The 15,241-nt window shown below is 40.3% G+C and overlaps 1 protein-coding gene across 5 annotated transcripts in view; it reads left to right on the top strand.

The window, feature by feature from the left end:
• The first annotated feature begins 6,521 nt into the window (after positions 1 to 6,521).
• KIAA2012 (KIAA2012 ortholog) overlaps positions 6,522 to 15,241 on the top strand; it is a 109,353-nt gene continuing 100,633 nt past the window's right edge. For all 5 annotated transcript variants that reach the window (XM_058708911.1, XM_058708891.1, XM_058708902.1 and 2 more), the window contains exons 1-2: positions 6,522 to 7,046; positions 8,454 to 8,738. In XM_058708911.1, the coding sequence (XP_058564894.1) occupies positions 6,963 to 7,046; positions 8,454 to 8,738 (369 nt within the window). In that variant the 5' untranslated portion in view covers positions 6,522 to 6,962. The remainder of the gene's footprint in view (positions 7,047 to 8,453; positions 8,739 to 15,241) is intronic.

The following is a 15,241-nucleotide window of genomic DNA, read 5'->3' as shown; positions in this document are numbered from 1 at the left end:
ACTGCACTCAGTGCCTTACATAAATCATCTATCTGTTAATTGAATAAACACCATCATAACAATACTTGATGAGAATCAAAAGAAGAAATTTTCCTACAACCATACTAATGACATTGATAAAATATTTTATCTTCTTATTCTAATGTTCAAATTATCAGAATTCATATAGTTTCGATGAATGGCATCTCCTCTGAGATTATCCCTTTAGAATTAAAATCACCGCTACTCTCATCACCCTCCACAGGTTGGTTCCTATGAAGGTTTGTTACTTTTGTCCCCAGTGACTGAGCTGCTAGCCAGAACAGTGATTGATTTTCCCCATGTTATGAAAGATCCAAAAATGTGTGATTTTTGTTTCATCTCCAACTTACTATCTCCCCACCATAAATTTAAAAGCTTCAATTACTGTGAGTGCTCCTACTAATAAAATGAAGCCCTGAGCAAAAGCATAGTTAAGACTCTCAAAGCAAACCCTTTAGAAAGATCTAAAATAAATAGATCTTCAGTCCCCTCCCTTCTGAACTAGGCAGGCCATGGGGTCATAATTTATACATAAAGAGAGAAAGGAAGCAGGAAGTCATCAGTTTCTCCCTTGCTATGATTCTTGAATATTCTTTATTGCCTTTTGTATTTTCTTCTTTCAAACCTGACCTGCACCACATGAGAAATTAGCCCCAGCCTCTGAGCAAGCCAAGTAACTTATCCTCAGCAGGTCTGTGCTTCTTCCAACAAACTTACAGGGCTGTATCTTACACACTGATTCTCTTCGTGCTCTTTTGGCACTTGAATACCAAGTTTTTGTTGGTCAGTCTTTGTCCTATAGCTCTAAGCTTTGTACTCTAGGCAAACTATAGCCTATTAAAACAGGCTTTGACCTAATTATCTTATTTTGTGTGTCTTTCCTACTCGCCCAAAGATCATTGCACACCTCTCTGGGCATATGAAAAAGAAGCGACAAATTTTATGCAGCTCCTACGATATGTAAGGGTGCTATGGAAAGTACTAAGAACCATAAGACATAGTCCTTACCTTCCAAAGACTTACAATCTAGTTGGAAGTATAAAACACAAGCAAATGGAGACTTAACAATGCAAGGCGACACTGATTGGCATCTACATAGCCTATATTTAAAAAAACCCTTTGTTTTCACTTTCTCATACAACTTGTCTTTGGTGCTTGTGGTAAATAACTATGGATGACTCTATCAACCTTCATTCTACTTTCCCTCTAGAACAAGAGGTCAAAAAGCTGAAAATGTGATTTCCAAGACTGTCCTGTAACTAGATTTGCAAGGTAAAGTGAGAAGAAGCAAGGTTGGGGAGATAGGAGTGTTTTGAGGCCTTCACAGAGCCAGACACAGATATGGTGTCCAGTCACCAGCTTTGTATCTGAAGAGGGCATTGTGGTGACCTCAGTCATAGCAGCTTCCTGACTGCTGGATTTTAACCATGATGTAGCTTCTCAGGAATAGTTGCTACTACTCTGTTGCAGAAATGGGATGAACAACAGGCTGACATGAGGACTGAATTTGGACAAGATTCCACTTCACCTCTGGTTTGCTCTGTGGCTTTGTGCAAATCATTTAATCTCTCTGTGCACTGGTCTTTCCTCTTTGGGTAACAAGGGCAACATCAATGACTCTTCTTGTAGGCTGCCCCTGCAGGTGATTACAATTCCTGGAAAACACTATCATACTGCCCTTTAAAGGGGAATGAGGATCCTGACACTATCCCACAGGCCACTTTCCTAGAATGGCATCCACTTACCCTGAGCACTTTGGAGCAAGGGACAAATTCCTGGATGCAGTGGGGACATGGCCATTGAATAACATCTCTTTTCTTTGTTTCATGTGGTTTCTATTTATTTACAGAGTGCCATGGTTATTCATGATGCTTTACAAACCATAAAAACAAGGTCTCCACCCTATAGAATTTACAGTGTAATTTAAACAGACATGCTGCATGGGCTGACAGGTCAGGCATGCCAGGAGATGGTGTTGGTGTTATATAACATGGGTGTGGAGGGTTTCTTCTTGAGTTATAAATACTTTCCAGTTACAAGGGCCTTTCATCTGAGATTCCCAAGCACTTTAGAATAGCAATAACCTCGATTGCTTTCTAAATGCACTTTCCATAAACTGCTGTGGGGACTGAGTAAATGCTTTTAAACATCTATTAATTGATCTGTACATCTGTTCATTGTCCATATTAAACAGCATGGATGTAAACATGACAGTTTAGGAGAAGTCTGCTTGGGGTTGTGGTCTGACTGCTCACAGATTACAACCCCAAAGAGGCCTGGAGCCTTGTCACAGTGTTGGGAGAGCCAGATGGGCACCTGGGTATTTTGCTCACTCAAACTAGGCTCAGCGAGGTCACTTCCTGGAGTTTGCCACATATGGGTGAATTAACAATTCAAAGTCAGTGGAAGAATTTCCACTGGAGAAACTTGGAGTCATTTCTTGGCTGACAGTAGTGGTTCTTATTTGGGTCCCAGATAATCTGTCCCTTCCCTCTTGTGCTCCTTACTCTCTTCCCTGAGCAATGGCATTTTCAAAACAGCAATATTTGTATTTTACTGCAGTTGATACAGAGTTTCACCCTCTATGTTTCACTCAAAGTTCATTTAGTGAGTGATTAATCCTGACAATTTGACTAATTCATTCAAATCCAAGAGAAAGTTGGCCTGGGCTACAAGGTCCTGCAAGTTCACCTGGAAGTTTATGAGATAAGCATTCCTTATCCTACCCACCCTTTATACTTTACTCAGAGTTATCTTTCTATAACCCAGATGGAATCCCATCACCCCTCTGCTGTAAAAAACCTACCCAAATGAAGTATGTCAATTATTTATCAATGAAAATGGACAAATAAATAAATTAAAAGAAAAAAAAAGAAAAGAAATCAATTCTACTGGAATTCACCCACTTAAGCCTACAGTGAAAAGAACCATGTTTAGTCCCCACTACAAACAACACAGCATGGAAGTGGCTAAATAAAGCAATGTTTGAGACAACAAACTCTATAGTACTTTACACAGTCTTTTGTTAAAGAACAAGCAGAACTAGTGTCATACAGATTACTCTGAACTACTATGTTTTATGATATATTCCATGTGATTTAATTTTCAGCAGTGGATTGGGGCTGTTCCTTCCTTTGAAATTCAAAATAAATCTCATTATGAACCTGTGAGGAAAACAAACTTCAAGTCTGAAGTTCTATAAAAACATGAAGGTTAGGAAATGACATGTGTTTTAATGACCAAAATGTTTGAAATGATACTACTAAAAATAAGCAATCTAATTTTCTGAATCCTGTAACTTTCTATGTTTTGCTGATTTTACCTCAAAATCCTTCACATCAATTCTTTTTGTCCTTCTCCCACTCTTACATCTCATAAAATAATAAACAAACAAACCTGAAGAATAAAGCCCAAAGTGCCTTAGCAGGGCACATGTGGCCTCCATGACCTTAGTCTGCTGGCCTGTTTTTCCAGCTTCATCTCTGTCCACATGACCCATGGCTTTGGCTACACCAAAGAAGTTGCCCCTTCTCCAGAGATCTCAAACTTTCCTGTCCATGCCTCCTGCAATATCCTCTTTCATCTTCCCTCCTTGCCATATACTGTTGTCCATTAAAGGCCACCTTTAATATCCCTCCTCTTTGTAGCCTTCTTTATATATATATATATATATATATATATATATATATATATATAAGCTTTATTTATTTATTTTGAGAGACACAGAGACAGTATGAGCAGGGGACGGGGAGAGAGGGAGAGAGAGAATCTCAAGCAGGCTCCACATTGCCAGTGCAGAGCCCAACGTGGGGCTCGAACTCATGAAACCATGAGATCATGACCTGAGCTGAAACTGAGAGTCAGACGCTTAACCAACTGAGCCACCTAGGCGCCCCTCTTCATAGCTTTCTATGAAGGCCCACCACGCATCACCTCCCCACCTCTTTTCCTGGAGCACCTACTTATCTCCATCTCCATGATCATATCTGTCACATCGCCTTTCAGGTGCTGGTTCATATATGCCTGTCTTTTCATCCTTCTGGGAGCTTCTTGAGGGCAGGGACCATATATAGTAATATATGTCAATTATATTATACATATAATTACATATTAATATATATATAATTAATATATCTTGCTCAGTAAAGTTTTGTTGAGGGTCCTTTTTGCACTTCAAAGGGGCAGAGAGGGAGTAACTGTAGCTTAAGACCCCTGTAAACGGGGCGCCTGGGTGGCTCAGTCAGTTGAGCATCCAACTTCAGCTCAGGTCATGATCTCACAGTTCGTGAGTTCAAGCCCTGCTTGGAATTCTCTATCTCTCTGCCCCTTCCCCTACTTGGACTCTCTCTCAAAATAAATAAATAAACTTAAAAAAAAAAAAAGAGACCCTTGTAAACTATTTGGAACCCTTCATTTTGTAGAATTTGTCTTACCTGATGTGGGGAGTTCACTCCAAAATAATTATGACCAATTGGTCTTCAGATTATAAAATGATAAATTCCATTTTTTGTTTTCTTTTCTTTTTTTAGATTTTAATTGTGGTAAAACAGACATAACATGAATTTATCATTTTGATCATTTTTAAGTGTACCATTCAGCGACATTAAATACATCCATGTTGTTTTACAATTATCACCACTACCTATCTCCAGACCTTTTTCATCTTCCCACACTGAAACTCTGTACCCATTAAACACTAACTTTCTATTCCCTCCTCCTACTTTCCCTGGAAAACACCATTCTACCTTTTGTCTCTATGAATTTGACTACTCTAAGTACCTCATATAATTGTAATCATGTAATATTAGTCCCTTTATGACTGGCTTATTTCACTTAGCATAATATCTTCAAGTTTCTTCTGTACTATATCATGTGTCCAAATTTCTTTGCTTTTAAAGGCTGAACAATATTCCATTATATATGTCATATTTTGTTCATTCCTCTGTCGATGAATACTTGAATTGTTTCCATATTTTGGCTACTATGAGTAAGACTGCTATAAACATGGGTATTTAAATATCTATTTGAATTTCTGCTTTCATTTCTTTTGGATTATATAGCCAGAAGTAGAATTGCTAGATCATATGGTAATTCTGTGTTTAATTTTTTGAGGAATTGCCATACTGTTTTCCACAGTGGCTGCACCATTTCACATTATCACCAATAGTGCACAAGGGTCCCAATTTCTTCGTGTCCTCACTAACATATTTATTTTCTGTTCTGTTTTGTTTTTTAGCAATAGCCATTCTAATGTGTAGTGAAGTGGCATCCACTGTGGTTTTGACTATATTCAGTTTGGGGCCTCTGCATCCAATGTCTTAATTTTCCATGATAAACGCAATCTCTAACCATATAGCATGACCTGTACTTCTTCCTCATGAGACTTGAGCCTGCCTCCTGGGAAAGTTGCCACTACAGAGGAAGATCTAAAAGGTAGCAGGGCCCATAAGGGCACCTGAGTGGCTCAATTGGTTAAATGTCCAACTCAGGTCATGATCTTGCAGTTCACAAGTTTGAGCCCTGCATCAGGTTCTGAGCTATGCTGACAGACAGCTCAGAGCCTGGATCCTGCTTCAGATTCTATGTCTCCCTCTCTCTCTGCCCCTTCCCTGCTCTCTCTCTCTCTCTCTCTCTCAAAAATAAATAAAACATTTTTAAAAAACCTTTTTTTTTTTTTTTAAAGGTAACGGGGCCTATAGCCTGTTGTACTTCTTCACACAGGTCAGCAGGGGGCACTCTCACAAGGCTGCCCTGGAGGTTCAGCTGACAAATGACAGGGCAGTTTGCTTTTCCAGGCCAAAGCAAGGTCCTAGATCACCAGCAAGAGTCCTTTGGTTTCTTGACGCTCTTCCCCCATCCTGTCCTCATAGTGTCAGCATCAAGGAGAACCAAGCAGCCCAGACTATAGCCATATTTCTCAAAGGAAGTGCTACTGGTATGCAGAGTGGGAAAATTCTGCATCATGTAGGACAATCTTACACACTGCAGAACATTTAGCATCTCAGGCCCCTGCCTGCTAAATGCCAGCAGTGGTTCCCAGTCATTGGGATAACCAAATGCCCCTCCCCCACCTACATCTCCCAAGTAACCCCCTCTGGAGATTGCAAGTTGCCCAAGTGAGATATGCAAAGGAATCTGGAGATTTCCGGTATCTGAACTCAAAGCAACAACTACCATAAAAAGGCTTCATGTCCAGTTGAGTAATGCTGGAGCTTAGCCAAGGAAAACGTCACAGGTTGCTTTAGGTGACCTAGATGACTCCCCTGAGTCTGTTAATGGTTAGTTGACAGTGTAAGGCTTGCATACCAGGAGAAAGGGAAAGACACTTTCTAAAAGCAAGATGAGTACTATAACCAACAAAATATCCCAATATCGCCCCTGCTCCTGCAATCAAGACTTGAAATCTGAGCCTAGTCCCTTAAACCTTCCCCTCCCCCCTCCTGCCCCCCCCCCCTACCCACCTCAGTGTGTGAGCACTGCCCTCAGCAGTCTCTGCCTTGTCTAGGCTGGTTTAAGAGACTTCACTTCCCTGTGCTGCCATAGCAACCAGGAAACAACCTCTGCTCACAATGAGAAGGATGGTGCCATGGCCCAGATCTGTAGATGCACAAAGCCGGTAACAGAGCAACAGGACCAAGGGACAACAAGGGCACAGGCAAAGAGAAGAGAGAGGTTGCCCAGAGAGTAGACAATCCAGAGCTTGAGGAGTCTGAGTTTGCAGTTTATTTTTTTCTCCCGACAAAGACACACACTGTCTAAACTCTGTGGCTGGTTGTTATTAAGAAGCTGCTGTACGAAGGAAAAATGTATTTAATAAAAGGCCCAGTGTTTGTGGTCTTCTAGGGCTCACTGCTGAGCTCAGGAAATCTTGAGGTGTGACCAGTTTTCAGCCTTCAAAACCAAGATGAACTGCCCTTGAGAAGGGTGGTCAGGAGGGAAACATGTTCACGCTCTCTCTACTGAGCCGGGGACATGGGAAGTTGGTCCAGAATAAACAGAAGCTAGAAGTCTATTTTGAACCAGAGGTAAGTCTTACAGCTGAATAAAGGCATATTTTGGGGGCGGGAAAGGAATGCTCTATTTTTCCATTTGGGGCTGAGCCATGTGTGTTTTGGTTCCGTTTGTTAGTGAGGTGGTAGGGGTCACTGGTAGACTTCCCTTCCTTGGTAAAACTCAAGAAAATAAGAAAGTTTGCTTGCACATCAATATTGCCACTGGGACCTTCTTCCTTCCCCTTGGACACTAACTTACAGTCTCATTTGCTTTAGACTGAAGGAGATTCCAGATTGTCTAGAATTCAGATGGTTTGGTTCAAGTTCAGAATTTCCATGTGGGTTCTAGGCAAGTTGATGGCTGTTTGGTTTTGAGAAGTTGTCCTCTGTGATTGAAATGTTGCGTATGTTCATGCCATTTCAATGGCTTCCTTGAACTGTCTGAAATTCAACCCAGAGGACTCATACTTAACATAGGCCAAAAAAAAATTTTTTTTAAACAATAAAAATAAATCTCATTTTAGAAGATTTTAAAGAGGTGGCAAAATTCCCTTGTACTGGAATTTTATTTCATTGAATCCTGCCAGGAATAAGAAATCCAGTGGGGTTCTTTGAAAATTTTTGGATCATACAGAGATTTCCATTGTCTTGGTAGTTTGTCGTGATATTTGACCTTTGCTATGTTAAAAGACATATAAAGTTTCAAAGGACCTCTGTAGCCAGCAGCATTCACTTACTTACAAGATATGCAACTACTTTATAGGGTCCTAAATAGCCAAATTAGGTAATGTTACATAGCATCTGGAATGTATAGAAATTCTCCCTGTGTACAGTCGAAGTGATGGTTGGAACGGTTTTCCCCTATTTAAACTGCCAGCTAGTCCAGCTCTAATTTCAAAGTTATCTGCTGCCCTTGATGATTCTGACTACTTATTTGCATACTAGGAAATTTTAACTGGCCTGTAGCCTACACTCTACCCTATTTAAGACTCCAAGCATGAATGGCTCTCCTGAAAGTTGCAGAGGGTAAAACAGAACAGAACTCTGCTCTGGGTTCTACTAATTCTGAGGTGTGGAGAATAAAACCAGTTGCTAAGAAGAGTGGTTGTGTTCTGTGACACCATGGAAGCATTCAGAGAAAATCAGTCACTAAAAAAATGTCGGGGTGCCTGGGTGGCTCAGTCAGTTGAGCGTCTGACTTCAGCTCAGATCATGATCTTGTGGTTTGTGAGTTTGAGCCCCAGAACTGGCTCACTGCTGTCAGCACAGAGCCCACTTGGATCCTCTGTGCCCCCTTTCTTTGCCTCTCTCCTGCTTGCACTCTCTCAAAAATAAACATTTTTAAAAAATAATTTAAAAAACTAAAAGATGTTAAATACCTTGCACAAGTAGTATTGCTACAAAGGGGCCTTGGATCAAGGTGGTTTCTTTCCATTGCAGGATTACTTGAACTGGAAGTCCCCAGAAGATTATGTCCTGGTCAGCAAACTGCAGGATGACGGCATTGCCAACCAGCACACCTGGAGCCTCTTTCTTCCTAAAACATTCAGTACTAGAAAAGGAGCCTTGATCCTCTACTCAGAAGGTTTAGCCTTATCAGCATGGACACCCGAAGGGAGGAGAAAAGGCCCCTACCGCTCCAAAGGCCACAGGAAGAGGCTGGGTTTTGAACTGCACACACTCCAGGACCTCAAAGAAGCCATCCTGGCATATGGAAGGGGACAGGTAGGCAGAACAGTCCTGGGTTTGGGGAGGATGCTGGCCTGTGGGTCTAGAAATCCAGTTGTAGCTTTGGCTATAATTTCTCAGACCTTAGAGAAGGTATAAAACACTTGGATCTCCATTTCTTCATCTCTATAATGGGATTGTACTCTTGGCCTCATCTGCCTCACTCAGTTGTCAAAAGGCTTAAATGAGATAATGTATGTGAAAAGGCTCTGAAAGGATAAAGGGCTATATTACCATCATTTTGTATTTTCCTTTCCGTTAGAGTAATACAAAGTCCTTTTCAGCTTCAGACAGATCCAGGCCAGCAGACATTTCATCAGAATCCTTGAAATCCTGTCTCATAGCCACAAGCATCATCATCATACCTCTGATGTTTTTGGCTTTGTGGAAATGAGAAGGAGAACATTTTAAATATTTACCTTGAGCCCTTCAGCATCTGCAGAAGTTAATGAGTTTTTCCATTCTGAATTTAATGTTAAGGGAAAATCCCTGTGCTCGTTTTTCTGATTCATATGTTCTAATGTCTTATGAGATGTCCACATGGCCCCTGCTTTATATAACTGCATGCATCAGCCCTTTGGCAAGGCCATGTGAGAGTCTAGGAAGGTGTATCACTTTATACAATTCTAGGCCATAGATGCTGGGTCACTCCCTAGTTGTTTGGTTTTTTTTTTAAGTTTATTTTTTGAGAGAGAAAGAGAGTAAGAGATTGAGAGTTGGGGAGGGGCAGAGAGAGAGAGAGAATCCCAAGCAGCCTCTGTGCTGTCAGCACAGAACCAGACATGTGGCTTGAACTTACGAACCTCGAGATCCTGACCTGAACGGAAATCAAGCCTCGGTCGCTTAACTGACTGAGCTACCCAGGCACCCCCACTCCCTAGCTTAAAAGTCTGCTGGCTTCTCATTCCCCACAGGATAAAGTCATTGGCTACCTATACCAGGCTCTTCACGCTGACTTTCTCTTCCATATCCAGCCACATCTACCCCTTGTTCTTACCACCACCTGAACTGTGAACCTGAGACCCTACCCATATGAATAGCTTACCATTCCCCAAATACTCTGTGCCCTTTCCTGACTCTATGCTTTTGTATCTGCTTCTCCTGCTCCTTTTTACCCTTCAAAATATGACTCAGATGTCATTTCCCCAGTGACGTTTTCTCCACTTCTCTAGGCAGAGATATCCCATTGCTCCCTCCTCTGTGAACATTCCCATACAATCATGCATTGCCATTTATCACTTTGTCCATCTGTCACCATCTCCTTGAGGGCAGGGACCATGTCTAAATCATTTCCTGAAAATAGTGAGTACCCATAAATGTTTGTGGAATGAATAAATCGATCATGTAGGATACTTCCAGTGTTTCTTACATCATCTCCCAGTATCATTATTGGGCAACTTATCACCTACCCCACCCTAGGCAGAGCTTCCAAAAGGAAAGATTCCTCTGCTCCTTTCCTTCTTTCAAAATACAGAAAAGTATTGTATGAGAAGTATTTTATTTAATCTTCACAGTGACTCTGTGACATATGGTTTTTCTTGCCCCCTTTCATAAATGAGGGAACTGAGGCTCAGAGGAGTTAAGTGACCTGGCCAAGGTCTCAGAGCTAGTAAATGACAGAGCCAGAATTCAAACCTAGGATTGCTGACCTCTCCAGGGCAGGCATGCTTTGCACTTGTGCCCTATTGTCCATGGACTTGGAAGGGCCTCCAGATGTCACTGTGCCAGGACTTGGCCTGTTTGCCCTCACATTCATTCCTCACCTTTAACTTACTTTGCTCTACACAAAAGTAGGGTTGACCACAGACTATATATAATTCCACAAACAACTGTGTCAACTGGCTTCTAATTGAATTTCTCAGCGGGAGTCACTGGAAGGAGACTGGAGAGAGAGAAGAGAAAAGCCAAGATATTTCTCCCCTTCCATTCTATCTGCAGGTGGTGAGGAACACTTGCATCACCTCTGTGGTCCAGCTCCCAACAGACAGGCCCAGTGTGACTCTTCACCAGGTTCCTCCAGCTGACCCTACCTGTTCCTCCCTCTGTCCTTGAGCCCAGGGATGGTGCTGGTTTCCTGATGTTACAAATCTCAGTGTTGCTTCACCATATTTCTGGCTTCTGAGCTCTCTAATCACCGGTGCAACCAAACTCCCTGAATTAAATTTTTGCTGTGTTTAAATACTTGAGTGGTTTCTGTTTTCCTGGTTGGACCCTGCTGTATAGGCTAACTTATTGTCAAGAGTAAGAATACCTTCCACAGCTTTCAGACACTTGTCAATATGGCTTAAATATTTCAGGCAGCAGGGATATTTTTACTTTGTAAAGTAGAAGAGTCTATTTGGGGATGGCTTCATTTGAGTTAGATTTGGGCTCAGTGAAAAAGGGAAGTTCCTGTCTTCCTGTGGTACCCACCTAATCAGATATATAACACACACCTATAACGAAACAGAACACTGTATTCTACCACCAAATGGGTAGAAGAGAAATGGTGTGAAGAAATCAGAAAGAAAAGAACTAGTTACAGTGTAGAAATTTAAGATTAAAGAACATTGGGGCGCCTGGGTGGCTCAGTCAGTTAAGCGTCTGACTTCGCTCACGTCATGATTTCCCTATTTGTGGGTTCGAGCCCCTCATCAGGCTCTGTGCTGACAGCTCAGAGCCTGGAGCATGCTTTGGATTCTGTCTCCCTCTCTCTCTCTGCCTCTTCCCTGCTCATGCTCTGTCTCTCTCTCTCTCCCTCTCTCTCAAAAATAGATAAACATTAAAAAAAAAGATTAAAGGTCATTGTAGGTTGAAATAGGAGAAGCAACCTGAAGGGATTTGGGATTAAAGAAAATGAACAGCCTGGAAGAGGAGAGCTTTGTGAACTGTAGACCACCATCTGATTATGAAAACTACAGACTGGCAAGAAGCTTTTAAAATCATAATATCCGGTGCTGGGAAGACTCTGGGGAAATAAGCCATCTCATACATTAGGAACACACATTCACAAGACTTTCTGAAGGGCATTTTGGCAAAAGCCTATATAATACTCTGATTTAGCATTCTACTTTTAGGAATTTGCCTTAGGAAATAATCAGAGATGTGCCCAAAGATTTATGCACAAGAATGTTTACTACAGGTTATTTATTACTATACAAAGCATTGAAAATAATAAACATCCAACAATGAAACATCAATTAAATAAATTATAGTACAGTCATATAATGGATTTGGGGTTGGGCAATAAAGTCATGTAGTAGTCATGAAGAACATGAGAAAATAACCACAGTATGTTTTTAAGTCAGGTTACAAAGTAATATTCATATAATAAAAACACCAAAGTTCTTTAACATTTTTTGGGTATTTACTATGTTCCTGCCACTGCTTTAAGTACTTTTTGTATGTAACTCATGTATGCTTCCCGTAAGTCCTGAGGGTAGGTACTATTATTATCCCATTTTAGAGGTGAGGAAATTAAAGCACAGAGAGTTTGAGTCATTCACTTAAGATTATACAGTCATGTAGATAATTGCACCAGAATTCAAGACTAGCAATAATAGAAAACATCATCTCTCTAATGTAATTCCAATTTTTAAAAATTAGTTATATAAGCAGAGGGATACATGTCAAATTTTAATGATGGGTGGTGGAATTAAAAGTCACATTTTTATTCATACATGCATTTTTACCAAACATTAATTTTTTAAGTCATGGAATTTTATGAAGTCATGGTATTTTAAAAATTAAATTTAAATCTATGGGTAATCTTTCATGTTTATGTGGATTCCCTGTATATATGTAATTAAATCAGATTTCCTCCTGTTAAAAAAATGAATAAAAAAAATTTTTTTGAGTAAAAATCTATGACTTTGAAGGAAGTAGACAGTGACAGAGAGTGAGGTTGACCCTCAAGAGCCAGATGAGATCAGGTAGGGAAATGAGATAGAAACAGTACTGTAATTTAGGCCCACCAATCACCACACTATCTGTTCCTCAGGGCCAGTATTTCCTTGTCAAAATAGTATATAGTTGAAGAGTTAAAAACACCACACTCAAAAGAACCAAAATGGGGGTGGGAGGGAAGGGGAGATAGTTGACAGAGTAGGACTGCTTACAGAAGGATCTATACTGGCTGAACTGTGAATCAGGAAACCTGCAAAATTCCAGCTCATTCAGACCTGTAATAATAGAGCCCATCACAGGGAGGTGCAATTAAGTTTTTAAAGCATCTCACATTATCTCCAGTTCCATATATGGACCTAATGGCATTCAGTGGCAGTATGTCTGGGTTTTATAGCTCAACATACACTTATTCTTTAAATTTCTTTTTTTTTTTTTCGCTTTTTTTTTTTTTGAGAGAGAGCACCTGTGGGGGAGGTTGAGAGGGAGAGAGAGAGAGAGAGAGGAAGAGAGAGAGAGAGAGAGGGAGAGGGAGAGGGGGAGAGAGAGAGAGAGAGAGAGAGAGAGAGAGAGAGAGAGAGAGAGAGAATCTTAAGCAGGCTCCACACCCAGTGTAGAGCCCAATGCTGGGCTTGATCTCATGACCCTGAGACCATGACCTGAGCTGAAATCAAGAGTTTGATACTTAACCAACTGAGCCACTGAGGTGCCCCTTCTCTTTAACTTTCTTGATGGCCCAACTCTTAATGAGCAAAGATAAGTGCTAAATCAAGAGATTAGATGTCAGAGTTCTCACACTTCTAGATACACACAATATGTTGCTTTGTTTTTCAAAGAAAATATTGTAAAAACATTCCTAAAGTGATAATCATTTTTCCCAAGGGCTTTAATTCATTCAGCCTCTCAGTATTTAGAAAGCAAATAGTGGGGCATCTGGATGGCTCAGATGGTTAAGCATCTGACTATTGGTATCAGCTCAGGTCATGATCTCATGATTTCATAAGTTGGAGCCCTGAGTCAGGCTCTCTCTCTCCCTCTCTCTCTCTGCCCTTCCTCTGTCTCTCTCAAAATAAATAAATAAAACTTAAAAAAATTTTTTTCAGAAATCATATAGCAATAAAACCTAAACAACCATAGTTTGGGGTAGTAGGGTAGTATCTAAATGATAGTAATAATGATGCTCTTGAAACATAGCAGAAGCAAAGCATAGAGAAAGTATTTCTCAAATCATCAGAAATATTAAATAATTTTCACATTATTTTAGTATTTCACATTTTTTAAATGTTTTTTAATTTTTATTTGGTTACAAAGAGTGTGTTTGTCTTTTTTTTTTAACGTTTTAATTATTTTTGAGAGTGCAAATGGGGGAGGGGCAGAGAGAGAGGGGGACAGAGTATCCAAAGCAGGCTCTGCACTGATAGCAGTAAGCCTGATGTGGGGCTTAAACTCACAACCTGGAGATCAAGAGTCACATGCTCTACCAACAGAGTCAGCCAGGTGCCCCCAGTATTTCTTATTATATTTTTAGAATTTTGTAAATCTGGCGATATTTTTTAAATATCCAACAATGGAACATTGATTAAATAGTGTGTTAAAAATAATTTGTTTCAAAAGTTCAATTCACAGAGCATCCCATATCTCTGTCCCATTGAGGGATAAATAGGATTTAGATTACTATAGTTGATTTCAACCAAGGATATATTGCTTCTGCCATCTTCCTTATACATGTAGATATGTTTAAGAGTAACATCAAATTTGTTCCACTTTCAGTATATCCTTATGCATTCTACACTGCCTAATTTTTCTCCACATCTCAATACTGAATGCTCCTAACTCTTCATTTGGTGTTTTCAGCCAATGTCCAAGCCATGAAGTCATCTTCAGGCTACTATTTTTCAAGTAATATTGTGAGAAATATATTTTTCTGTTCTAAACATAATGATTCATCATACAAAATAGAAAAATATAGAAAAGTAGGAAGAATAATAAATTACTTTTTGAACCAAAGATCAGGAAGAAGAAGTTCCCTTTGCAATAACCTGCTACTTGTTCAATGGTGTTCCTAAAAAGTGATCAGAGCTCGAATGGTTATCAACAAACTGTCAAGTAGGCACCAAAGCAGTGAAGGGGAAACAGAGTGATTTGACTGTACTCCTTCTGCAGAGTGTCCTCCATCTGAGCAGCTCCTGAGTAGTTGTACTTAGGAAAGATCAAGAGCAAATCATGGTTCAGCCATGATAATGAAGTCAAAGGTATTATCAATATCAATAACAGCCAGCACTTATTGAGTGCTTAATGTATGCCAGGCATTTTATCTACATAACCACACTCAATTTGCACAAGCCTATGATCTGGGTCTAGTTTTACCCCCTTTTTGTAGGAGGAAACACTGGGGCTTGAAGTTAATTTACTTGCCCGAAGTTACACATCTAAGGGGTGGAGCTAGGCTTAGAACCGAAACAACAGATTCCAAAGCCTCACTCCTAACTCCCAGAGGGCCTCATTTTGAAGATTCCATATGCTCCAGAGAAAAGAATTATCTCTCTTGCTTTAACAGCCTTTTTAAAAAAGAGATCTGGCTCTTCCAGGGGTGCCTGGGTGGCTCAGTTGGTTAAGTA

The sequence above is a fragment of the Neofelis nebulosa genome, chromosome 2 (assembly GCF_028018385.1).
Source record: "Neofelis nebulosa isolate mNeoNeb1 chromosome 2, mNeoNeb1.pri, whole genome shotgun sequence".
NCBI lineage: Eukaryota > Metazoa > Chordata > Mammalia > Carnivora > Felidae > Neofelis > Neofelis nebulosa.
The sequence above is the reverse complement of the archived record's forward strand: the minus strand, read 5'-3'. Positions and strand labels throughout refer to the sequence as shown.